This window comes from Ambystoma mexicanum, chromosome 10, assembly GCF_040938575.1.
Source record: "Ambystoma mexicanum isolate Mex_15411 chromosome 10, UKY_AmexF1_1, whole genome shotgun sequence".
Lineage (NCBI taxonomy): Eukaryota > Metazoa > Chordata > Amphibia > Caudata > Ambystomatidae > Ambystoma > Ambystoma mexicanum.
In genome coordinates, this window is record NC_090932.1 from 1,029,519,767 (window position 1) to 1,029,547,378 (window position 27,612).

At 47.5% G+C, this 27,612-nt stretch overlaps 1 protein-coding gene across 1 annotated transcript in view; it reads right to left on the reverse strand.

Annotated features, from left to right (window-relative positions):
* The window catches only part of LOC138491960 (cytochrome P450 2J4-like), a 169,796-nt gene that overhangs the window by 47,377 nt on the left and 94,807 nt on the right, over nucleotides 1-27,612 (reverse strand). Inside the window, exon 7 of the mRNA XM_069618847.1 lies at nucleotides 8,400-8,587. Within this exon, the coding sequence (XP_069474948.1) occupies nucleotides 8,400-8,587 (188 nt within the window). The remainder of the gene's footprint in view (nucleotides 1-8,399; nucleotides 8,588-27,612) is intronic.

The window sequence follows — 27,612 nt, forward strand, 5'->3', positions numbered from 1 at the left end:
ATTTTCGGCAATATGGCAAATTTTTAACTGCAGTGCGTTGAGGTCCCTGTGCGACCCATGTTTGTAATTGCACTGGGGTTATTGCTTCTTTGATCTTTTCATGCAGCGTCTCCTGAGTGGTCTGATGGTCGCTAATTAGTCCAATGAGCTTCTCTTCAGGTATGATGGGCTGTGGAAGAGGGGAAGCATAAGCGTTTTCCTTTTTGGTATTCCAACCGATTCGTGACAGCGCATCCGCTTTTCCATTTTTCACTCCTGGACGATAACTAACTGTGAAATCGTATTCCGAGAAGAACTGAGCCCATCGCAAATGTCGTGGCGTTTGCGCCCTGGCTGTCCGTAGAAATTGCAGGTTGCGATGGTCAGTAAGCACAGCGACTGGATATCGTGCTCCTAAAAGATGGTGTCGCCACTTCTTGAAGGCTGCCTTTATGGCAAGGAGCTCTTTATCGGTGACTGCATAGTTGAGTTCAGTAGGATTACATTTTCGTGACCAAAAGGCCACAGGATGTAAGTGGTTGGTACCTGAATCTCTCTGGGACAATACCGCCCCCATTGCCACATTGGAGGCGTCCGTCTCAACCAGAAATGGGAGGTCCGGATTTGGATGGCGAAGTATTGGTGCTGGGGTGAATCGTGTTTTTAATTCCTGGAATGCCTTCTCGGCTTCTTTGGTCCATTAAAAAATGCGTTTTTTTCTGAGCAATGATGTAATTGGATGGACCACTTCTGAAAAGTCAGCGATGAACCTCCTATAAAAGTTTGCAAAGCCCAAGAAGCTCTGGACCGTCTTGACTGAAGTAGGCGATGGCCATTGCAAAATTGCTTCCACCTTGCGTGTATCCATCTGGATGCCCTGAGGACTAAGTATGTATCCAAGGAATTCCACCGTGGTGACGTGAAAAGCGCATTTTTCAAGTTTCGCAAACAGATGGTATTGACGCAATTTAGCGAGAACTGCGCTTACATGACGTACGTGTTCTTCGTAGGTTCCAGAATGTATCCAGATGTTGTCTAAGTAAACCATAGTGCAAATGTCCAATAGTTCTCTCTTAGTACATCTGTCATAAAGTACTGGAAGGCTGCTGGAGCGTTGCATAGCCCAAAGGGCATGACAGTGTACTCAAATAGCCCAAACTTGGTGCGGAAGGCTGTCTTCCATTCGTCTCCAGCTTTAACGCGAACCAAGTGATAGGCCCCCCGCAGGTCCAGTTTCGTGTAGATCTTCGCCCCTTTTACTTGGTCTAGAAGTACTGGAATCAGTGGTAAAGGATACCAGTTATTTACAGTGATTCTATTGAGCCCTCTATAGTCTATTCATGTCCTCAGGTCACCTTCCTTCTTGGGGACGAAGAAGAGAGCTGAGGAGACCGGTGATTTAGAAGGGCGAATGAACCCATTGGCTCGATATTGGTCCAGATACTCGCGTAGGTGCTGGTTTTCCTTTTCCGTAAGGGCGTAGATACGACTGCATGGAAGTTGTTCTCCAGGGATCAGGTCTATTTGACAGTCGTAGGGCCTGTGAGGTGGTAATGTGTTGGCCTGTACCTTGTGGAAAACGTCCTGAAAGTCGCTATACTCTGGAGGGAGATGCCCTACGATCCTGAGGGCAGTTGCTGTTGGATGTACTGCTGACGTGGACTCCTCTCGGGTTGTTACTGAAGCCGAATAACGGGTTTGAGCACATTCGGTTGAAAACCTCACTGTATGCTTGCGCCAATCTATGACAGGATTGTGACGTACCAGCCAGGGCATTCCCAGGATTAACTGGAATTGAGGAGCATTGATAAGGTTGAAGATTATGTTTTCCCAATGACAGTCATAGCATAGCATCACAACAGTACCAGTACATAGGGTCACCGGCCCAGAGGACAACTGAGTTCCATCCACGGACAATACGGTATCAGCCTTTTCCCTTTTCTGGGTAGGCACCCCTAACAGTTGGGCCATGGTGATGTCCATGTAGTTACCTACCGCTCCGCACTCGATATACGCTTCCAGGGTGTTCATCCGTTGTGACTGTTCGGGGCTTAGGAGAATGACTGGTATTGTTACATGCGAGACCGCTGACGTCTCTACCTGTCCCGACAAGCTGGTCTCTACTCTTGTCGAGCCTGGTAGTTTTCCGATGGCTCTTGTGACTCTGCTGTGGCCTCTATAGCCCCCAAAGGCCTTTGAGTTATCTTGTTACTGCAGTCTTTTGAGAAATGTCCCGCTTTGCCACAGTATAGACATAGTTGTTGTTTTCTGTGGCGCTCCCTTTCCTCCTTGGTCAGTGGCCCTCAAACGCTTCCCGGCTGCATTGGTTCTGGCGCGTTATCAGTGGTCCGGGGTGTATCCCGGGGATGGACATACAGGGACGATTATCAAAACGGGCTCGGTCGGATCTCCTTTCTTGCAGGCGGTGGTCAAGCTGGACTACCAGGTCTATGTACTCAGCACAGCGATCTGCTGGGTTCACAACCTGTGCAAGAACGTCCTTCAACTCGTTTCGTAGACCTCGATAGAACAAAGTGGTCCTCTTGTCCTCTGGCCAGTTGGTTTCCGCCACCAGGCGATTAAACATGGTAATATCAGCCAGAAGATCCTGAGACCCTTGTCGAAGACCGAGCAATTCGCATCCACAGCGTGTCCCCGGGTACGGCAGGAAAAGAGTTTGTCCATCTCATGCTGGAACTGTGCAAAAGTGTGCAGAAGTGGATTATCACGGTCAACCAACAGAACTGACCAACTAGCGGCATGCCCCCGAGGTAGGATAGGATGAAGGCAACTTTAGTTTGATCCGTCGGGAACGCTCCTGGTCGGCATAAAAAGTGGAGCCGACACTGTGTCATGAATACTCCATACTTCAGTGGATCACCCATAAATCTTTCTAGTGGAGCCAAAGGGACGTTAACAGGAGTGGTCACGTGTAGCTGAGGGGCTGCTGCGGCTTCTCCGTCTGCCGTGCCTGGCAATGGGGTTTGTCCTGCTCGAGTACTGGTGAGGCGCCTTGCCAGTTCTTCAGTTCCACCTCGATTCACTACCAGCTCCTTTCTTACGGCACTGGTCTCTGAGCGTGGTGCATGAACCTCGGCTCTTAATTCCCCCAGCAGGAGGGCCAACCGGTCAACCTCTGAAGCCATGGCACTCAGGCAGAGCAGTTACGTGGACTTAGCATTCTGTAACGCTTACCTCTGGGGCCCTGCAGGAGTGCCTGGTCCGGTCTGTTGACGAGCTCAGGTCCGGTCTGTAAACGCCTTCTGATGATGCCCAAAACCTCTCCCTCCGCTCGGCTCGCTGCAGGTGAACTCACCAAGAGGTCAGAGGGGCAGGAGTGATCTGGAGGTTCAGGATCTGGATCAGTTGCGCCTCAGAGGCGTATTGCACCAAAGCCATTCTTAGTCTATTGCTTATATTGATGCTTCTGCCTAGTTTCCTCACTGGACTAGTACCAGTCCTGCTCAGTTCTGTTACTGTGTTTTAGCTTTTCCCAGCACACTCACCTCCAGTTCCTTCACTGAGGCGTGGCAGTTTACCACTTACTCCACTACTTATATGGGAGCCCAGGCCCAAAGCCGCCTTCCGTTGTGTAAAGGCACCCTCCCACTTGCCAGTGGATAAAATGTCAGTGTGCCTGTTGTTGCACTATTTTTTACTCTGTTCTCTATTTTCTTCCCAGGCTTAGTATGTTGATGGAAGAGGTCTGTGTGGATGATGGCGGGCACTGCTGCTGGAATACAGATCAGGTAAGGCAATGCGCGGGTGGCGGGTGGGGTTGTTTGATTAGACCGCCCCTTACCAAATCTCTTTCTTTTCAGATGCAGAAGATGCTGACTTCGTGGCGCGGGTGGAATCCAGCGGGCGTTTCGGATCGGCGTTGCAGAAGAAGTCAGAAGAGTACCAGCGTTCAGGTAAGTAGCAGATCTTGACCCGCTTAGTGAAGTCTTTGGCTTCTCTCGTAGTGCAGTTCTGGAAACACAATGTCTTGACACGTCGTGCAGATCAGGAGTTCCAAACTTGATCCGACGTGCAGAACAGAACGGACTGTGACAAGCAAGCGTCACACCGGCAGCCGAAGAAAACGCTAAGCACTGGGTGTGGCCCAGGGCGGGGTTTATATAGCCCTGGGCCCATCCAGAACCACTAGACCACCATGAAAACATACATTGCGGCCCTCTAAGGGCCATGTTGAATAACAATGCCTGGCTCAACCTGGGGGCCATCTTGGAAGGGGCTACAGGCATACAAAGGCCTGTTTTGGCGCCAGGCAGCCAGTCTCTTAGTCCAGGTGCCTCCCTGAGCCTTAGGGGTTCCTGGAATCGTGTCAGTGGAGGAAATTAGATACATGGAGAATTCCATCAGGTTTCTTGAAATTGATTATTCAGCTCCATTCTTCATGCCAAGCGCGGGTGAGGTTGAATTGTAATGGGCAATGACTAATACAATTCCGGTTGTCAATGGATTTAGGCAAGGGTCTGTTTAATATTTATGTGTCAGATGTGGGAGAATAGATTGAAAGGTCATCTATGGCACCTCCAATATTGGGCCACCTTAGACCGTGATGGATAACATATGCAGACGATTTTCTCCTGTTTGACACCCAAAGGTAGGGATGCAAAGAATATGAAATGCCTTTGCAAGCTTTGTTGCAAAAATGTTTTTGAAGGTAAACACTATGAAAACACTTTGAATGATCTTTAGGAACAAATAAAGACGAGTGGCACATGCGAGGAAAATGTCTGGGTAGAGTGAAAAACATGATCTATTTGGGGTTCTTTATTCAAGGCATCATGAAAAGGAAAAATATATTTTTAGGACACAGTGAAGATCAACTAATAAGTCAGATGAAGGTAATTAAACATAAATACTGTAAACACTGTTATATTGCTCTTTTGAACTTCTACATTACAACCGTAATACTGAAGCTAATTTATGGGGTCGAGGTCTATCCGGAATGGCTGCTATGTATATCGCAGAGATTAGAAAGTAGGATATGGTGTCGAGTTTTGGGGATTCCTCATGCGGTGCCAACATCAGCAATCCTATTAGACCTTGGCACATGTGGTATTCGTTCTGTTGTTAGGTGGAAATGGTTATCTTTCTTCCATAAATGACTGGTTCCTTGTCATGAATCATTGTATGAAGACCTGCTCTTAATTGCGGAATTGAAGAAAGAGAATGCAATTTTTTTCTTTCGTTTTAGATGTTAACATATCTTAGAAGTGAGAGGGCTTGTGATGGAGGACTGAAAACAGACTCCGGGGAAAGTAAAAAAAAACGTATGAATATGACTGATGTCTTTTGACTATAGAATTTCATGGACATAAGAGCATGTCACACCTTCAACATGAACACAAGAAACTTGGCTCCCGTGCACCCATTCGGAAAATGTGTTAATCCCCTAAAATAAGACGTGGATTTGCTAAATTTAGATGTAACATTTTAGGGACAAGAATGGTGCAGCAAACATTCAAGACCGGCGGTGAAGATGCGGTTCACTGTCACTTTTGCTTGGATACTAGATTTATAGAAACGCTGGAACATCTGTGTTTGCAATGTGTAGCTCTGTGTATGCCACGCCAGACTTTTTTGGGGAAATATTTAGCTGAATTGAAGGGAATGAACCATGAACAATTTTGGAAAGGGTGCTTATCCAGTGCTTACCGAGTTTTATGTACTGCAATAGTGAGGTTTTTTTTTTTTACTTGTAAGTGTATAGTAATGCATTTTATGTGTATTTTATTAATTTGGATAATGTTTCTTCGTTTCTTCTTTTACCTTTTGTTTTATCTCTGTTTATGATTGTAAAGTTTCAACTTTGGTTTGGCCAATAAACAACTAAAAAAATAAAGAGTTCAGCCAGGCCAATGCGTCATAGAAATAGGCCAAGATAGGTGTTTCCTTTTCTTTTATTCTATAATAAAAGTCTTTGATAAGAAACATGATACTACTTTGTCAGACTCATACTTCTGACCCTTACAGTATTTCCCTTGTGAAAAATAAACAATCCATTTTCTTTGTCAGGCAGGTATTTTGTTCATCAATTGTTCTTTAAGATTTTCTAATAAAAAATCTATTTTTATCAACTGAGTAAAACAATTTTTTGTCTGGTAAAATTTTTGCAAGGATGTCCTCATAGGCGTCATATGCAATTGCCTCTCTTGCAATTTTCATAGGCTTATAGCTTCAGTGCGTAGTACTTTTAAGTAGGAATATGTCTATTATGCAAAGAACATTTTTGCTGACTGTTTCTATCCTAGCCCAGCATTCCTGATGGCTATTAGGTCAGATGACAATGTATTTATGATGGTTATTTCCTCTGCAATGGCTCAATATTTCAGATAGAAAAAATGAGCTCCTATTACACACATTTATTATTTTGTCCTGCATCTGCCGTTGCGTGAGGCCAAAGACGGGACCCAAGTAATATGGGACTGGCTTCATAACTAGCCAACCATCAACTTAATTGGACCATCAAACTATTAGCTTGATGGGAGTATTGGCACTGTAGCTTTAACAGACCTTTAGCTTATCAGCTAGATGAGATAATTTGATTGTTTACTAGAAATCATTATTTTGTATTTTATGTCTTTTAGTTTATTAGCATTTGTACAGAATGTTTGGTTATTATCAATTTGATAATTTCACAATGAATTGTTCTATTTTCAATGTATTGACTGCTAGATTAATTCATTATCACCATGTGGTCTTAGTATTTGAAAAGTGTACATAATGAAACCTTCCAAAAGTATGAATTAGTGTAAGATGTGCCAATTGTTCCATAAATAATATATATTTAATAATTTATTTTGTCTATGTAATAAACAGATATTTGTAAAAGGTGTGTTAACATTGGTTTACAATTCTGATGAGTTTCAGTAAATTGAATGGCTTAAATTAGTGATAATTAATTGCTCATTTTTCTCAAGTGTAATTGTTCCTTTTATTAGGTTTTAGATGCCCTTGTTTCATGTGGGTAATGGGGCTACACGATATATATTGTAGTATATTTTTTCCTGGCCCATTATTCCTGATGGCCATTATTTCTAACAACACTGTATTTATGATGGCTATCCCCTCACCCTTGGCTCGATATTTCAGATGGAAAAAATAGACTGCTTTTATACAAAGGTTTATTTTCTGTCCTGAATTTTACGTTATTAGTATGCAAACATGCTCCTTATTGAAGCAAAAATGTGTTAGGAGATGCAGAAAAATAATGCATCTAGGGCACTCTGGAAAGTTGGTAGTTATTAAATGAATCCACGCTGCACCGTCTAAATTCACCTAAAACACAAGCCATGTAAGATGCTAAAAATTATTAGATTGGCTTTTTACCCATTTAGAGTCTGAGTTGACTGCCCGGTTGCTAGTGGTGGTTTTCCTGCATAAACAGAGGAATTCTGATGGAGATCATGCCCTTTATAAAGCAACAGACTTTACCATATTCCAGGAGAGTGATACGAGTCATTTTCCTCATGGCAGTACTTGGCAGGGAAGTGAACAATGTGGGCCAAACCAAAGAAGAAGCCAGGGTTGCAGACCCTCCTAACACTTAGAGCTGAGTGTTGTAGGTGTGAAGCCTAGTGAAGAGAAGACCAAAGGAAGGGAGTCATTCCCCCTGGTTGTAAGAGACTGTTCTAAAATTACCAGGACAAGGGAGTCATTCTCCTGGTAACTCGGAAAGGGAGTAAGGTCCAACAGGCCTAGGGAAGGGAGTCATTCCCCGGGTGATCTGAGACTGTACGGAAATAGAAGGGAGGCATTCTCCTGGCCCACCAAGAAGACATTGTTTGGGAACTTTGTGACCCGGGGAAGGGAGTCATTCCCCCAGGCTATCTTAGCGAGGATGACAGCAGAAGGGAGGCATTCTCCTGGACCACCAAGGAAGCATTGGTGGAACTTTAATCATATCCTAGGAGAAGGGAACCATTCTCCTGGGACCAGAACAGCACTGCCTTATTCTTTAGTTTCTAGTTTAAGAGACAGAAGTAAGATTTTGTTGACACAGGACGGTGGACACTTTTGACAGACATCCTGAGAATCACCTTAGTTCTTTGGTTGAGGAAGGCAAAGCCTTCTTAGGAATGAGGGTTTTCTCTTGCTTTCTAATTTAAAAGTCATTAGGCCCAATTATGCCACCTTTGTGTCAGCCTCCTTTCCTGCAACCTAAACCACTTAAAACATTGTTCCAGAATCAGTGTCTGTCAAACATCATCTCAAAACAATAGTTAGTCTATACTCTCTTAGTTAACAAACCATGGCAGTGTTGTTCACCCACTGAATCACTTTGCTATTGTGTCTTATTCGACACAGATAGTTAACTATCTTACAACACTGGAATGCCTGTAACCTGTTAGATGACAAAACATGCTGACTACTTCACAATTAATCTCCCAATGCTAGTGCTTCTGTACCTTCTGAAGGCGGAACCCCTGAAGTGAGGTCTCCTTCACAACCTGCCTAAAAACACCAGTGGATATAATGTTGCTGTAGCGCTGGACCTCGTGGATCACGGCATTGGTGTACGGAAGTCTCTTCCGGTCTTCGTACTGGATGATCTGGGACTCTCCGAGGACTGCATCCAACTCCTTCTGAACATTCTCTGGTGAGAGATAGTTACAAATTAGGTGACATTAACATGTGAACGTGTATGAGGAGCTCCCCTACCTACATCCCAACTCACATGCTTTTGGCCAGTGTCACCCACCATGTATTCATTCTGCTCACCCATCAAGCCTCTTGCATGCCCATACACATTTTCACCCACCCTGGGGACACAAAAGGTTGAGCGCTTTGAATAGCTGCATGTTTCCCTTGCCATGGGTTTCTATCAGATGGGAGGATTGGTTCCCTTCTAGCCCAGTGAGCAATCTGACTTTAAGGTTATTCTGAGAACATGGAAAGATAGTAACATTTAAATATTCAGCCACTCTCATGGTTGGTCGTAACTTGAACCTCTGCAGCACCTGAGGTGCAGTCGGGAGCTCACTTTTCGGGACAGTAACTGTGAACTAAGGCCTATGTATGCCTCTGGCGGTGTGTGAGAAACCAGATGGTGTCTCACCCGCTAGTCCCCGGGGATCTCTCTCTCAGGTGGCCAGGGCATGGACATCACCTTTCGATCCTGACCCTGAAGGTGGACCCGTGCGGGAGGATCACCTGGGTGATGGGTCTTCAGGGAGTGGGGGTGTGACAGCCAATGGTGAGACGTGGTATTCCCCCCTTTTTTGTTCATCTACCCCCCTTTTTACACAAACACTGGGCCGAGGAAAAGGGTGACTGAGAGTAACCAGACTAACTCTCTCCCATCGTACTGGACATGTCCGGTTCAGCGGGTCAGGCAAAGTCAGGCACTTTACACTAAGTGCATGCACCTGATAATAGTTATCTCTCCTCACACGAATAAAAGGCAACTCCTAAATATACACTCCGAGCAAGGCGGAACACGAGAATGAGCAGGAGACTTCCGGGAAAAAGGCAAACCTATTGGAGAAGAGCGATGGACCAAGGGACGAGAGCAGCGGATCGGAAAACCCAAGAGTTTCCTACTGTAGACCATTGCCTCCGACAGGAGGCGAGAGACACATGGAAAAGGTCAGATCCCACAAGTGAAAACTGCATTGTGTTTCAAGCACGCCAGCGACCGTCGCGGGTGAACGGCAGAGTTGGGGAGGCAAGGCCACCCCTGTGGTACTAACCTTGACTCGTGAAGTGGAAATTGTAAAGCAAAGAAGAGACGCACACAGCCAGTGAGTTGGCAAATGACCTAAAAGACCGGTGTGTGTTAAAGTTTGAAAAAGCAACATTTAATCACAAGTGAAGCCTGCACACTTGTGAATGAGATGCGAGAAGTGGCAAACCTGTGAATGAACTTTGAAGTACAAGATGGCTGCGAGTTCAGCGATACTAATTAACGCAGTGGTCCAGCGAAAGGAAGTAGCCCACTCGAAAGTATCTGTGAAAGGTATATTATTTGAGGCGACAAAGCTAATATACAGCAAGAATATATGAGGAAGTTTAACTCCTAGAAAAGGGAAAGTAAAAGTTGAACCATACATTTTGAGTCAAAGTGGTCCTGCAGTGATCTGAAAAGTAAGCCACTCTCATTCGAAAGCCTTTGACATCCAAAAGTGGTCCGAGCCCGATAGAGGGAGACCCGAAGTGAAGTAGGCTTGGGGAAGGGAGATCCCCCTTGCAAGCTTGTGTTGAATTTTATCGTGAGAGGTCTGAGCCCGACAAAGGGGGACCTACGAGAACTATGTGGTGAAAGGTCTGAGCCCGACAGAGGGGGGCCTTTGTGAACTTTTCGGTTGAATCATTGTTTTTGGAAGTCGAGAAAAGAGGCTTAAACGTGGAAGGCCAGACAGGCCTCGATCCATGTTCCAGAGCTGTATTTGTGTTGGAAGCTGAGCCAGAGTGTGTCATCATACCTACTGGGACAGCCTTACTTCGTGAGCTCTAACGTGGGGAGGAGAGTTGGTTCAACCACATTTATTCATTTGAACACTGATTTTTCCTTTTGCATACATTTCGCCTTTATTCACTTTTTGGTACAAGAGATAGGGCAGGCATTAGGTTTTGTTAGCATAGGCCATTTTCATTTGGCAGACTCCACTAGGACTGCATTATTTATAATTTGATGGTCGAGACTACTCCATCTTAGTTATAGGACAGACTACAAGTTTCTTCAACCCCAAGCATTTCAATAAACGTTTTACAAATTGTACCCATTATGCCAGTGTCATACTTGCGATACTACGCCTCCCCTACATATGGTGTCAGAAATGGGATACCACTCAATTGAGACAAATTGGGGCACCCTAAAATTCCAGAAACGTAGTCACAGAGCCCCAGACCCCTCTACCGCCACAAGAGAATCCATAGGCTTTGATATTTGTAGCAGTAGAGATGCCACTATCCCTCCAGGGAAAAGAGGGATGATTCCTCTTATATTGTTATATAAGATTGGGCCCAAAATCGGGCATGGCCTGGAGGTTCGGTCTAGATGTCCTGGCAGGCGACATAGATCGCGACTTCCGGGGAGACATAAAGGTTCTCCTACAGAACCATGGTGAAACTATATTTGAAATACACTGTGGGGACAAAATTACACATGGAATCATGGAGAAGGCTCTATTTCCCCCGTTTTAAGGAAGAAAGTGAAGCAGAGAAAACTGAGGGAGGTAGCTTAGGCTTTGGAGAGGCTGATGAAACACCTATCGCTGAGGCCAAGAGGGAAGAAGAACCTACCATCCATCTCGATCTAGCCTTCACTGAGCAAAATGATCCAGCACTTGCATAGGCTTTCTTACAAGTGATTCCTGAGGGAGAAGGACAAGAAAAGGGGGCTCCCTTTTCTTCCTGAAACAGGGATTATTATATAGAAAGGAAACCTCCCAAGAAGGCCTAAGTAATACTCAGTTAGTAATACACAAACCCCATCACACGATTGTGCTAAAGATTGCACATTCTTATTTGACAGGGGGACATTTAGGACAATCTAAAACCCAAGCCCAAACCAGTGGAAAATTATATTGTCCAGGTATCCATGCTGATATGAAGAACTTCATTCAGACGTGTGAAATATGCCAGAAAGCCAGCGCACATATTCCGTTACCTGCCCCTCTAAACCCCTTACCGATAATAGAAGTTCCTTTCTCCCGAATTGGGATGCATATCATTGGACCTTTGGAAACCTCTAGGTAATATATGTGTTCTCATAATGGTTGATTACGTTACACGGTACCCAGAAACTTTCCCCATGTGAAACAACACAACCCAGCAAATTTTAAAACACCTGCTACCATTCTTTTCCTTGGGTTGCTTTCCCGAAGGAAATTCTAACGATCAGGGATCCAACTTCATGAGTAAACTTATGGGTAAAGTCAAGCAATTACTACACAGTACCACCTTAAGAACATCGGTTTACCACCCCCAAATGGATGGATTGATAGATTTAACAAGGCCCTTAAAATGATTTTGTGAAAATTGGTAGATGAGGATGGGAAGGACTGGGATTGCATGATCCCATGGGCCCTATTTGCAGTAAGAAAAACCCTTCAGGCATCAACTGGATTCTCTCCTTTTCAATTACTCTATGGCAGAGAACCAAGAGATGTCTTAGACATGCTCCGGGAGACCTGGGAAGAAAGAGAAGAAGTACCTAATTCCCTCCCACAGACAGCTACCGGGTTGCGAGAACACATGAAACTCGTCCGGAGTCTAGTCCACACTCTCATGGAAAAAGCTCAAGCCCAACAGAAGTCCACCTATGACAAGAAAGTCAATTGAAGATCTTTTTCAGTAGGACAGAAGGTATTAGTCCTGTTACCTACATTTGACAATTAACTTGTCTCAAAGTGGCATGGGCCTTTTGAGGTGCTAGAGCAAACAGGAACCTGTACCTATAAAATAGCCCAAACGGATAAAAAACAAAAGACCCACCTTTACCATGTAAATCTTCAAAGGAGTGGAAAGAAAATCCTTCCGCTGCCACCCCATCGATATTGTCTAGTTTGGTACTGGAGGATATAGACAACTCTGAGCTTATTCCCCAAGAACTATCTAGTCAGAAACAAGAAGATTTTTTAAAAAAATGTTTATTTATAGCAAGGCAGTATAGGTTACAAACAGTATCGGATGGCAGTATAACATAGCAAAAGAAAGATTCTGGCTGTGTGTCCTTTTCCCCCCATCATTCCGGTTTTCCCAGGCCAGAGATTCAGTCTATCACCCCGCCTGGTGTGTACTCTCCCGGTCCCTCAGGGCCCAACGGGCGTTGATTGGTTTGAACGTCATTGCAGGAAATCGCTGATCATAGTCCAGCACTGGGGCCCATACATTCTGGAAGCGGTGCAGAGTCCCTGCTCTCGCTGCGGTGACCTTTTCCGCTATCAAGATGTCCCACAGTTTTCCCCACCAGTGGGCTAGGCAGGGGCCATCCTGCGACTTCCAGAAACGGGCCAGAACTGTCTTGCCCGCCAAGAGGCATTGTGTCAGGAGCTTAGCCCTGTTGCCGGAGCGCGGGTAGATTCCGGGGACCGGGATCCCCAGCAGAATTGTCTCAGGGTCCAGTGGGAGGGCGGAGCCGGTGATTTGTTCAATGGTTGAGAGACACCTGGTCCAGAATTGCTGGATCTTGGGGCACGTCCACCACATGTGAAGGTAGGAGCCTGGCTGAGTGCAGCCTCTCCAACAGGCGGGGTCCACTTGTGGATTCATGTGGTGGAGTCTGAGAGGGGGGTAATACCAACGCAGGGTGAGTTTGTATGCACATTCTTTGTTGGTGACGCAGGTGGAGGAGGAGTGGGTGCGGGACCATATGTCCACCCATGTTTGGTCCTCAATCGGGTGGCCTAGGTCCGCCTCCCACTGGGCCATGCATCGGGTTTTTGCCACCAGGAAATCCCCCAAGAAGCGTCTATATATGGCTGAAGTTCTTCCTCTAACCGGCAGATCCGCGAGAGTTAGCTCCAGAGGAGTCGGGGGGCGAGTTGCCGCTTGGAGGGTCCGGGGGTGCGAACACCAGTGGCGGAGCTGGCAGTACGTGAATCTGTCCCTCTCTTGAAGCCGAAATGTCTCCTTGCACTGTTCGAAGGTCCGGGGTTTGTTTTCCGAGTACATCTGCCCCAGGGTTTCAAGGCCCCCGTCTATCCAATTCTGGAAGTTGCGGGGATGAGTTCCCGGGGAGAAGTTGGGATTGTGGAAGATCGGCGAGAGGGGGCTCTGGCCCCTCGGGATTCCTTTCTGCTTTAGAGCCCAGTCCCAGGAGCTTAGGGTCTGCTTCGTTGTCAGTAGGACGTCCTTCCAACGCACCCTGAGGGAGGGTTGGATGTGAGGGAGGAACCGGAGGGGGAGCGTAAACTGGGCTTGCTCCAGTTCCACCCATCTGGGGCGGGCTGTGCTCGACTGCCAGGCGTGTATGTGTGATAGTTGCGCCGCTGCGCTATAGGCCTGCAGGTCCGGGACCCCCAGGCCTCCTAGCCTGGCGTTACCAATCAGGGTCTTGTGGGGGATCCTGGCCTTTTTGCCTTTCCATATGAATTTCGATATCTTCCTCTGTAAGTGGTGGAGGGTCTGGGCCGGGAAAGGCACCGATAGGGACGAGCAGGCATAGAGGAACCTAGGGAGCAAGTTCATTTTGACGGCTGTAATCCGGCCCATTAGTGAGATCTCTTGCGTGGTCCAGCGCTTCAGGTCTCCCTCCAGCTCCCTGATCAGTTTGGGAAAGTTCGCCTGATAGGTCTCCCTTGGGTTCGCCGGGATGAAAACTCCTAGGTAGAGGATCGAGTGGTCCCGCCATTCGATCGGGCATAGACCCGTTAACGCCTCTTTTTCCTCTGGGCGGAGGCCGATTCCCAGGGCCACTGATTTGGCGAAGTTAACAGTAAAGCCGGTAACCTCCCCCAATTCCTTTATTTCGGCCAGGGCGTGCTTCGCTGAGGTACTGGCTTCTGTGAGTGTCAGTAGTACATCGTCCGCGTAGAGAGCAATTTTGTGGTGGGACGGGCCCACCTGAAGTCCCTTGATGGACTCATTCCGCCTGATCTTCTGGGCGAAGGGCTCCATCGTGAGGGCGAAGAGCAGGGGTGACAGCGGGCAGCCCTGCCTTGTCCCACAGGTCAGAGATATCGGGGCTGAGTGGGCGCCATTGATCCTGAGGATGGTTTTGGGCTGCTTGTAGTTCGCTAGGATCATGGCTCGGGTTGTCGGGCCGAACCCAAATGCTTCCAGGGTACATTCCAGATAGGACCAATCGACTCTGTCAAAGGCTTTGGTTGCGTCCAGGGCCATTAAGGCCAGGCCTTGGGAGTTGCGGTGGGCAATGTCCACCAGATTCAGAGTCCGCCGGATGTTGTCCTCTGCTGCTCGATGAAGAATGAAGCCTGTTTGGTCGGGGTGGATTATTTCCGGGAGAATAAGTGCCAGGCGGTTAGCCAAAATCTTCGAATACAGGTTGGCGTCAATATTCAGTAGGGCGATGGGCCTGTATGACGCCGGATCCCTCGGGTCTTTCCCCGGTTTAGGAAGGAGGATCGTCACCGACTCTTGCATTGTGGGGGTTACGGAACCCGAAACCTGGAAAGAGTTGAAAAGAGCCACCATGTGGGGGATGAGCTGGAGCTTAAATATCTTATAGAACCTCAGGGAGAATCCGTCTGGGCCCGGGGCTCGCGGTTTGAGGGCCTTGATGGCTTCGTCGACTTCTTCATCTGTTATTGGGGCTTCCAACTGCTCTCGTGTGGAGTCTGGGAGACGCGTTAAGGCTGCGTTTCGCAGGTATGCCTCCTGCCTCGTCCGATCTCGGGGGGGCGCTGTCATGACCTGGGTTAAGTGGTCCGAAGCTAGTTGTAGTTTCATCTGTTCGAAGTGATGCATCACCCCCCGTGGGTCTCGGAGCCCTATAATTGTGTTAGTCCGTCTTGTTTTAGCTAGCTTGGCTACCAGCAGCTTGTTGGCCTTGTTGCTTTTGGCGTAGTAAAATTGTTTGGTCTTCGCCAAAAGTTGCGCAGTATGTTCCGTATAATGGGCCTCCAGTTTCTTCCTGGCCGAACGAAGCGCTCTTTGCGTTCTGGGAGACCAGCCACTCTTTTTCTGGGCTTCCTCAGCTGCTCGCAAGTCCTCCTCCAAGGATAAACGGACGTGTTTCCGGTTTCGATGGTATGCTACGCCTTGGGCTATCAGGGATCCCCGAACTACAGCCTTCATTGCATCCCAGTTATTGGCTAGGGAGGTGTCCGCGGCTGGGTTCTCCTCAAAGAAGTTCTTGATGGTGGTAGTTATATTGTCTCTGATTGACATATCATCGAGGATCGGGTCATAGAGCGCCCATCTGCGTGGCGCCTTAGCGTGGGTGTTCTGAATGCTTAATTCCATTATTATCGGAGCATGGTCTGATAGAATTCGCTGGCCTATAGATACCTCATTAGCGAGGACGAGAGTTTGGGGGGAAGATAGGAGGAGGTCAATTCTGGAATAAGTTCGGTGAACGCCCGAGAAGAAAGAGTAATCCTTCTCGGTGGGGTGAAGCACCCGCCATCTATCCACCACCTCCAGGGTTCTGAAGAGCCGCAGCAGACTGAGGGCCTGACCGAACTCGCCAAGAGCAGGGGGGTGGGATTTGTCCTTAGTGGGGTCTGGAACCCCATTGAAGTCCCCTCCAATTATTGTCTGGCCTTCCGCAAAGCTTGAGAGGGAGGAGCCCAGTGAATCATAGAAAGTTGCCTGTCCCGAATTGGGTGCATATGCCGATACCAGGGTGTAGAGGTCCCCCAGTAGGAAGCATTTGATGGCCACGAAGCGGCCCTCCGGGCACATCATGGAATCTAAGATCTGGGGGTGCAGGTCTTTCCGGAACATAATTGCTGTGCCCCCCTTTTTAGAGTTCCCCGAGGCGAAAAACTGGCGTGGATACATGCTAGATCGGAGACGACCGAAGTCTGCCGGGAGGAGATGAGTCTCTTGAAGGAACACCACTCCGGCCTCCTCATCTTGTAGCTTCTGGAGAATCGATTTGCGCTTGGGGGGAGAGTTGAGTCCGTTAACATTCCAGGAAAGGCATCTCAGCGTCTGGTGTTCCGGGATCGGGGAGCTAGAGGTTCCATGCTTGGGGGATGGAGGGGGGACTCCAGGTTGTCCATTAGCTGCCATCGTGAAGAGGGTGTAGAAGCGATCTGTACCGCACTTGCAGTTTTAACGGAGGCCCCCAACGGGAGGCCAACTTTTTAACTGGCGGGGTGGGAAACATTGTGGGTGTAACCCCACCCCAGGCCAACAGGGCCAATTGTATCTGAAAAAGTAACGTACGCATCCAAGGACTCTAAAATGGAGCGGACCTTGGAGGGGGGCATAGGCCGTGAAAGAAGCCCGCCGCACTGGGTGAACATAGGACTGTGTTGGGCCGGAGTTGCTGCTTCTGGGTTTAGCTGAAAGGGCGTTGGGCGTCCGGGACGCCGGAGGAGCGGAGGATATTTAGGGCCGCTCGGACTCCGGCTATCATTTTCTGTTGTTTCGGGAGGCCCTGGACCATGAGGGTCGCCTGGGTTGGGGAGGGAAGGCTGACGTAGGGCTCCCTGAAGCATCCAAGTCTGGGGAGATAGTTCCTTCGGAGGAGGAGGATTTCTGCATGATTTTAGCGGCATCTTCTAAATGGGATATTCTCCGGAGGGAGCCATTATAAGAAAATTGCAATGCTGTGGGGAAGAGCCATCTATATTTGACTTGACGCTCCTGGAGGAAGAGGGCTAAAGGTCGGAGAGCCCTTCTTTTCTGTAGGGTTGAGAGGGAGAGGTCCTGATAAATTTGAAGAGGGTGACCTTGGAAGGAGAGTTCATCTCCGGACCGACTGATAGCGGAGATAGCTTCTTTTGTGGAGAAATAGTGAACTCTTGTAATGACATCTGGGAACTGGTCGGAGTCTACTCCCCGACGCGGACGCAGTCTGTGAGTCCGGTCCAGCAGCAGTTGGGATTTATCTAGTTGTGGGAGGAGGGTTTGGAAGAGGTCTCCTATGTAATCTGCAAGATTTTTGTCGAGGACTGAGGACGGAACTCCCCGGATTCGGAGGTTATTCCGACGGGCTCTGTTTTCTAAGTCTTCTTGTTTGTGTTCGAGGATTTCGCACCTGTCTTGGAGGGCTCTTACTGTTTGCTGGATATCTCCCATAGCAGATGTTTGGTCTTGGGAGCGGTCCTCGATCTCACTCAGTCTCTGCTCCACCTCGGTCACCCTGTGGTCCGTTTGTTCCAATTTGGTGGTGAGTTCCGACATGCAGGACCGAAACTCAGCTTTGATGTCTGCCATAAACGCCAGTAGATCACCTCTGGTAGCTGGGGTGTCACCCTCCTCCTGGGAGATCGTTGGGGTGGGTTTAGCTGAATCCGGTTTCTTTCCCTTGTCAGGAGCGGTGAGCATGGTGGCAATGTCCACGTTTTTAGTAGCTTTCGACTGTCTAGACATGGTGGCGAATCGTGGGTGGGGAGATGGTTTGGAAGGCCCACCATGTGGTCGGGCGTCAAGGCTCTTGATTGAGGAGAGGGAATGCTGGTTCCGAGCTTGGCCGGTGCACAGTGGCTTCAAATAAGGGGGTGAGCTCTCCAGATCTTGGTGGTGGGCAGATGTGTGGGGCGTAGGTCCCGGTGGGTAGATAGATTGTTGTGCGCCCGCTTGGGACTGGGCCAGGGAGAAAGAGCGGGTGATACAGTGGGCTGGGGCGCCCCAGGAAATACGCAGCCAAGTCGCTTCTGTAGCTGAGGGGGGGCTTCCCCTCCGGAGTCAGGGGTAGCCCGGGGCGGAGGGGCGGCCAGGCCCGGGGGTTAGCCTAGCCGCATCGAGGGGCGTCAGTGAGGGCCTTAGGCCGGGGCTCCAGGTGGGCGGCGTTGGTTCGTGGTGCGTAGGTCAGGCCCTCCTCGGGGCTTGCAGCTGTGGACCCCCCAACGCGGCCAGGCCAGGACCACCCCTCCTCCGTGGACCCAGGCCCGGATCCCCTGGTGGGGATGATAATGGGAGGGGACCTCCAGGTCCCGGGCCAGGACGGAAGCCCCAGACGTCGGTATGGGCCGGGGCGCCCCAGGAATGTGGCGTATGGGGTCAGGATCTCCGGGTATTGGTCGGGTAGCGAGGAGTGGAGGCTGGAGCCCGCTCCGGGGTCGCCGGGGGACGGAGGGGGGGGGTGGTGTGGCCCCCACCTCAGGTGCTGTGGCAGGTCTGGAGGGCTCCTCTCGTGTGGCCCCGGAGGGATGGGAGGCCAGCCCCCCACCCGGGTCCTCACCCCCAGCAGCCCCTACCTGATAGGCACCGTCCGTGCCGTTCTTCGTCGGGTAGCCGCGGGCAGGCCTGGGCCGGTAGTGCGGGAAGCGGAGGCCCCCCGCGGGCGGCTCAGCTGCGCAGCGGTCGCTTCGGGGAGACCACCGGAGGAAAAGTCCGGGGGGCTGGTGCCACTCCGCCGCGCCCCGGGCACTCGAGGAGCTGAGCCGCGTCCGGATGCGGCTTCAAGGAGCTCTCTTCGCCCTCCTGGGCCGGGGGATGAGCTCGGCCGCCATCTTGGGAATTCGTCGCTGAGGACGGCTCGGGAAGCCGGGGCGAATAACTTCGTCCCCGCTGGGCGTTATGATCCCCGCTTCAGCCTGTATGAGCCCCAGGCCATCCGACGTCCATAGGATCAGCCGGGCTCCGGTATCGAGGCGTAGAGCCGCATTAGGGGCCCAGAAGCGGCGGGCCTCGCACGGCCGGCCTCAGGGGAGCAGCCACATCGCTGGCGCTCCAAGCCATGCCCCCAGAAACAAGAAGATTTAAACAACCTTATTATGGCATTCCCTGATGTATTCTGGGAGAAACCGGGAAGAAGACATGGTACTTATCATTATATCAGAACACCAAAGGGAAAAGTGATCCATTTGAAATCCTATATACTCCCAGAAGCATGAAAACAAATAGGGGTTGAGGAAGTGAATAAAATGCCTAAGGCAAACATTATCGAGCCCTCTTCAAGTCCATGGCCCTCCCCTATTTTGTTGGTAACTAAACCTGATCATTCTTGGAGGTTTTGCATAGACTTCAGGCAGGTTAACGCCATCTCCGCCTTCGATGCCATCCTATCCCATGCATCAATGAGTTAACAGATAAACTTGGAAATGCCACATTGCTATCAACCCTAGATTTAACCAAGGGATATTGGCAGGTCCCAGTATATGGACCTGATAAGGAAAAATACAGCTTTCTGAACACCTCTGGGACTAATCCAGTACAAAGTGCTCCTTTTTGGCCTGCATGGGGCCCAGCCACTTTCCAACGACTTATGGACAGGATATTACAGCCCTACTCTGATTTCTGTGGGGCATATATTGACGAAATAGTCATTCATGGGAAAACTTGGGATGTCCATAAATCTACAGATAGGACACTGTTGGTTTATTTTTTTAGGATTTTCTGATGGGAAGGCCATCTTTTTCATCTTTCTAATATTATGAGGACCCTCAGAGAGGCCGGATAAACTGCCAATCCATCCAAATGTAAGCTGGCTCAATTGGCCGTGAAATACCTCGGCTTCTTTGTAGGGAATGGCCGTTTCCAGCCCCAGCAAGAAAAAGCAAAATCCGTCCTGGATGCCCCCACACCCAAGACCAGGAGAGACCACAGAACATTCCTAGGATTGATTGGTTATTACCATAGGTTTATCCCAAATTTCTCAGACAGAACAGCCAGGTTAACAGGCAGGAATGCGGAACCCCAGAAGATTCACTGGACTGTTGAGGATGATGCATCCTCAACCTAAACAACCTAAAACAAACCTTGTGTCAGAACCCAATTCTAAAAGTAGTGGACTTTTCAAAAGAATTTGTGTTACAAACTGATGCCTCTTTCACAGGGTTAGGAGTACTTTTATCACAAATACATGATGGGCTAGAATATCCCATCCAGTTCACGAGTCGGAAACTCTTCCCATGTGAGAAGAACTACTCTGTGTTGGTATTAGAGTCTCTTGCCATCAAATGGGCAGTCGCCCATCTAAGGTACTATCTTCTACGGAGAAAGTTCAAACTTGTTACCAACCACTCACCTTTAGTATGGATAAGCCAACGCAAGGACTCTAACCCTTGAGTCATGCAATGGTTCTTATACCTGCAACCCTAGTGTTTCACTGTGGGACACCGAAAAGGTAAAGAACAGGGTAACGTCAATTTCCTTAACCATTTTCCAAGAGAAAGAAATTGGGCTACATTGCATAGGGGAAGGAGGGTATGTGAGCAACCAGAGGGTGTCTCTCCCGCTAGTCCCCAGGGATCTCTCCCTCAGGTGGCCAGGGCACCTGGTGGTGGACCAGTGGGGGTGGACCAGTGAGGGAGGATCACCTGGGTGAGGGGTCTTTGGGGGCTGGGGGTGAGGCAGCCAATGGTGAGACACGTTATTCCCCCCTTCTTTGTTCAACTACCCCATCCTACTTAGCAGGAATTTCCAAAGTCTCAACCCCCTCCCCCTTTTTACACAAACACTGGGCCGAAGAAGAGGGTGACTAAGAGTAACCAGACTAACTCTCTCACATCACACTGGACATGTCACGTTAATTGGGTCAGGCAAAGACAGGCACTTTACACTAAGTGCATACACCTGATACCAGTTAGCTCTCCGCACATGAATAAAAGGCAACTCCTAAACACACACTCTGAGCAAGGCAGAACACAGAACGAGCAGGACTTCTGAGATGAAGGCAAACCTATTGGAGCTGAGCGACGGACCAAGGGACGAGAGCAGCAGATCGGAAAACCCCAGAGTTCCCTACTTGAGGTCGTTGCCTCTGACAGGCCGCAAGAGACATGTGGAGAAGGCCAGATGCCACAAGTGAAAACTGCATTGTGTTTCAAGGATGCCCGGGACCCTACTGGGTGAACGGCAGAGTTGGGGATGCAAGACCAAGCCTGTGGTACTAACCTTGACTCGTGAAGTGGAAATCGTAAAGCAAAGAAGAGACGCACACAGCCAGTGAGTTGGCAAGAGACCTGAAAGACTGGTGTGTGTTAAAGTTTGAAATAGCAACTTTTTATCACAAGTGACTGCACGCATGTGAATGAGATGCAAGGAAAGAAAGACCTGTGAATTAACTTTGAAGTACAAGACGGCTGCGAGTTCAGCGATACTAAGTAATGGAGTGGTCCGGCGAAAGGAAGGAGCCCACTCGAAAATCTCTGTGAAAGGTAAATTGTTCGAAGCAAGAAAGCGAATATAAAGCAAAAGTGACAAGGAAGTTTAACTCATAGAAAGGGGAAAGTAAAAGTTGAACTATACATTTTGAGTCAAAGTGGTCCTGCAGTGGTCTGAAAAGTAAGCCACATACATTCGAAAGCCTTCGAAAGGGATCAGAGCCCGATAGAGGGAGAACTGAAGTAAAGGAAGCTTGGGGAAGGGAGCTCCCCCACCCCCCTCCCTTGCAAGTTTGTGTTGAAATTTATCGTGAGAGGTCTGAGCTTGGCACAGGGGGATCTTTGTGAACTTTTTAGTTGAAATTGTATTTTTGGAAGTTGAGAAAAGAGACTTAAACATGGAAGGCCAGTCGAGCCTCGATCCAAGTTCCAGAACTGTATTTGTGTTGGAAGCCGAGCCAGAGTGTGTCATCCTGCCTACAGGGACAGCCTTACTCTGTGAGGGCTAACATGGGGAGGAGAGCTGGTTCAACCACATTTATTAATTTGAACACTGATCTTTCCTTTTGCATACATTTCTCCTTTATTCACGTTTTTGTACAAGAGATCGGGCTGGCATTAGGTTTTGTTGGAATAGGCCATTTTGATTTGACAGACTCCACTATGACTGTGTTATTTATTATTTGATGGTAGAGACTACTCCCATCTTAGTTATAGGGCATATTAGGGGGTTCTCCAACCCCAACCATTTCAATAAAGGTTTTACAAATTGTAACCATTGTGTCAGTGTCATACTTGTGATACCATGCCACCCCTACAGCTGGGAATATATTTGCAGGGGGGCCCATATGCCAAAGGTCAAGCCCAATCCAAGGGAACCTGAATCAAATGAACATGACCTCACCCCAGCCACTCCAATCGAAACCAATCCCATTGCGTCCAAACAAGTGTCAGTATGTGGATCTGCCCTGTACTCATCTTTGAATTGATTATTTCTGGCCTCCACTCTCGCTTTACACACACTATTTTACTTTTCTTTCATCTTCGTTTCTGTGTCACTTTGCCTATATTGCAGCTACAAATAACTTGGATCTGGAGGTTTTTGTCGCAAAGTCTTCAAAAATGTGCTTCTCTCGTGTAAAAAAGGAAGACCTCCGTTTATTTAAAGAATTCTGTGCAAGCGGTTAAGCACTACGATTGCCCACGCATTAGATTTACTTCTAATCTCAATCCTCAAAGCCATATAATTATACAGGCCTCTAAATGGAGGCAGGCTATAGGTACGTTTTCTAAATTTGCCACTGCTTATACAACTCAACGAGTCGAGATAATGCTAAGAATATGCAAAGCAAATGCCAAATCCACAGCGTTGTATGGTGTGGGATTTTTGGTCATGGAAACCCAAAGAAATTACAAGCCTCAATCAACTGCCAATTATGCTCCCTAAATAAAGCTGAATGCATCTTGTATTGAAGATGCCTGTGAGGTACAAAAGGCCATAGATTCTGTAGATGACAGCATCTCCATAAATCTGTTAGTTGGTTTACTGGATTGTCCCTGAAATCGATAATCTGCCTAGTGACTTTATAGCTGAGTTTTCCATTTCTGTGAAGTAATTTTCCCACACAGAGAGGAAAGATTGTTAGAGATGGATGTACATACGCCATACAATTCCCTCACTACCATATTTACCCACGGGATCTCAAAGGCTCTTTTGCTATTCAAGATATGGGCCAAAATGTCTTCATTTAGAGCTTGGGCAGAGTTATTATCAGCACATTGTTTTACTGTTACTGCCACCCTGTCCCGTGGATTTACCATGGTATTACAAGTGGCGGCACGGTGATGTTAGTCTCCATAGGGATTTTTAGCAGATTTTCCGTGAGCGGTAATACTGCACAGTAAATCTAATGAGTTTTGGGAGCAGTGTGGAAGATTTACCGTGATCTTTCTGCTCTTAGAAAAGCTTCCATCTTACTGTCAGAACTCACAGTACGATGGTGCAGTAATGCAGCGATAAAGTGTGGTAACGGAATTACTACCACTTTACTGCACATTTTTATTGGACCGCCATACTTGTAATGAGGCCCAAAGTTCTTCTTTCATTGCTAGAATCCAGTTTCATGCTTACCTCAGTAAAATGAATTCTCTAATATATCTGATAAGTACCCTCCCAGCACCAACATAAGCAACACGTAGCACCCATTTATGCAGCGACCCCCAAAATGTTTAAGGGTTTAAAACTATGGATCCCTAACAAACTGTGTAAAGAATTCAACTCCCTTGTGATCTAAAGCTTGACAGTTAATAACAAGATACTTTAAAGTCTCTTTCATACACCTTTGTTGAGTAAAAATACACATTCTGTCAATTTCTTGTAATTTTAAACTGGGTCCTGGTATTTCCCATGATTCTAGCAGAAATAATCTAAATTTCATAAACAGATGTCCAATCTGAAAATTGATAGATATACTTTTGGGTTTCAATATGGCTGATTAAGCCCTCTGTCCTTTGTGAGGGGTCAGCAATGCGAGGCGGACAACTGTTTGATGATTGTTCAAAACATGCCATTTTATTAAGATGAAAATAATAGTAAATCCCTCAATATACCTACTCTGCTGAGGATTTCCCTGCCTACCAAAATTAAGGGGAACCACTCTGGCCCTCACACTTAAACATACAATAAAAAGAATATATATGGGAATTCAATTCACATAAACCAGGACAGTTACAGTTTCTGGTGAACCTTTTCAGTAACCTGAGTGAACTTCCCAGGATTCAAGGTTAGTTCAACTCCACTGATCATCAAATGAAAAAGGACATCCACATAGGTAGCAAAATCTTAATGCAGTTCTTGAAATTCCAATAGCAAGGTAAAGGCTTCTATGTGATATTTCCGCATTGTAAAGGCTGAACACAAAAAAAGACTGATTTGTTTGCGCCCCGTTTTTTGTGTCGCATTTAAAATGCCCAAATATTACAAACTGCCCCCACCCCTTCGGAAGGCGATCCTGTCCCTACCTCTACCCTCTCCCGTGTGTTGCCGTGTAAATTGGGGGGGTTTAATCCCCCAAACCTCCCATTTCCTCACCCACCACACACTTCCCAGACCAACACACACTTACTCCCCAAACACACACACACAACAAACATACTTACCCCTCCCTCAATATGTCTTTCCTTCCCTGACCATGCTTGTCAGCCCCTGTGCACACCAGTGTGAGGCAGGGGCATGGCAGTTTGATTTAGAAAGACTGCACTGTGTGGTCACAAAGCGGTCATTGTAAATCATTTTTTTTCCCCCGATTTTTATAAAAATACTTTTTCATTTGATACCAGGTAAAGTTGTGTTAACCAAAGTGCCAACAACAGAGTTCTTCTTCCTGAATAAATACAGACTGTCCACTTCCTCAGAATAGCACCAGTGTTATTCCCAGCCACAATGTTTTCTCACTACTTTCAAGAAGACTTGATACAGTTCAAAAGATATACAACTTCTAGAAGGTTATTGGAACGTAATTCTTTGTTAACAGTACTTTTTCTTCTATTCAATTTGTGATGCAACCTCAGTTTCCGTACTTTGTGTTACAGCCACAGCTTCAGTATTAGACTTCGCAATAGGTTTATTTGTCTGGATGACTTCACAGTACTACTACTACTCCCACTTCAACTACTTCACCTCTGCTATAGTTTACCATGAAGACATTCTCCTTTGCTTCATAGCATTCCACTTCACTTGGGTCACTGAAAGTTTGCATCCACTGACAATCAGTTACACCACCAGTGCTTCAGTAGTATTAAAGACTCAAGACAGACTTGACAATTTTTATGAGCAGCACGTTCCCCTTCCCCTTCCACAATTTTGCCTTCACTTTCTCTGCCAACTGTTAGCCAACAATTACCCACAACTCTTAGTGCCACTATCTTGGCTTCAGTCAGTACTTGCACATTGATGTCTTAAGCAAGATTGTACTTCTATTGGCCTTACAGTATGGATACAATTATGTTCTGGTGCTGAGAATGGCTGCTTTCAGTGTCAATTAGGGACAGACTCTTGGATTGGCCAATGCTTGCTCTTTCTCTTCAGCCACATATGCAATGATACAATGTTTACCCACTTGGCTTCTTGCATGAGTTGTGATTGTTTGTGTTAATAAAGGATTACAGTTCAGTATTCTTTTCAAAATTGAAATTAGGTACATATGACCACTTCTTAATAGGTTTTACAAAGGTTAGAGGTTTGCAATGTTATTTGGTGTAATGGAAGACACGTGACCACTTCTTCATAAAGTTTATGAGCTTTAAGAGTTTAGCAATGGTCTTTGTAACGTTTTCTCTCAACACGAGTATGTTGTGAATTACTCGTTCACACGCGAGTTCTACTTTCCCATTGTCCCTTTGTTTAAAGAATTCAACAAACATTTCAGCTCGCTTTAACTTATAAGCGAGTGAATATTGGAAAATCGATACTGTTGCCGGCAATGTTCGTCTAAGGAATTCAAAACCCTCTGCATTGTCCACAAGGCTTTCTGGGGCCTGGGTCTAAAATACCTTCGGCTATCCCTCTGCAAATATCTGCTCTCTCAAGCTCTTCGCTCCTCTACCTCTAACTCCCTCTGGGTCAATCGTTTTTCAAAGAAACGAGCTGTGGGTAGATCTCTATCTTTGGCTGGGACCTCTCCCTGGAACAGCCTCCCTGCCAATCTAAAACTTGAGGAGAACCATCTCTGGTTATGGAAAAACCTCAAGACCTTCCCCTTTGCTTCCGCCTTCGCTCCCCCTGGGCTCAGGTACCTGCTCACCCTGACACCCTCCTTCACAGCCTCCTGGCCACTCCTTGCACTGGGGACTGTATCTGTACCCTTACAGCCCCCCATGTTTCTTCTTTTTCTGCACTTATCAGACTTACCCAGTCTGCTGCCTTAAACACAGCACTTGCCACTTGCTGGCTGCACTACCACTGTTTATTGACTCCATTTTCTATTTATTTGTATTGATTATTTATCTGCTCTCCTCTGCTCCGCACTTTCCACTCTCCGCCTTCCATGCACTTTTTCCCATTCCCATGCACTTGCGCGTTCTCAATGTCACTGGGCGTAGTAAGATCGTTGTTGTTGTTGTGTTGTGTTCTCTGCTGTTCCCCTCCCTTGCCTAGTCGCGCTCTGAAACACTTGTGTACGAGCACGATACAAATAAAATATCATATCATATCAAGGAATCAGAACGCCCAGTGTGACTCACCGGCTTCTGTGATCATTTTCTGCAGATTCGACAACTTTGGGCACGACCTCTGCTGCTTCTGGCTATTCAGGGACCTGCGCTCTTCCTTGCTGAAGGTGTCTGCCATACGGCAACTCCCTTTTGGCGCCTCTCTTGCTCCCGAGTCCTGCGACTCACCTGCAGTTCTTTGTTTCAGCCTGCAACACGGCTACTGCACAGCAATCCTGGCAATCTGCCTCAAATGGGGAAGCACAGCCTCCCTGCACGTCTTCTGCTACGCAGCCTCTGCAAGTTAGATTTTGGGAAACCAGGACCCTCTCAGAACAAGCAGATGAAATCTGCTACATCTACGTTCTGCCATACCTCCGGTTCTCCCACTTCTGCTTGTTTTTCTAGCACTTTGTCCTCTCCCTTCTGCCTCTGCTAGTACAGAGCTTACTCCAGCCACAGTTTCAGCTCCTTCTGATTGCCTGCACCTAAGGCAGCCTTTTGTGCCTCCCAGATCCCTTCAGGTGTGGGCTGTTAGGTGTAATTGCATGACTACTGTCATAGCACGCCTCTTCAGCCCTCTTCCTCGTCCCAGTACTCTTGTCATTATGAGACATGTAGTCCCCAATAACATAATTTGTTCTTTTTAATTTTGCTGTTTGGCTTGGCAAACAGCCGTCAGAAGTGTGGTATTATGGGGAAAGTTAAACAGGGGGTTTCCCAGTCTTCCTGGTCTGTTCCCTCTAGCCCTGTGTGATCTTCCTACAGTACATCACCCCCAGGG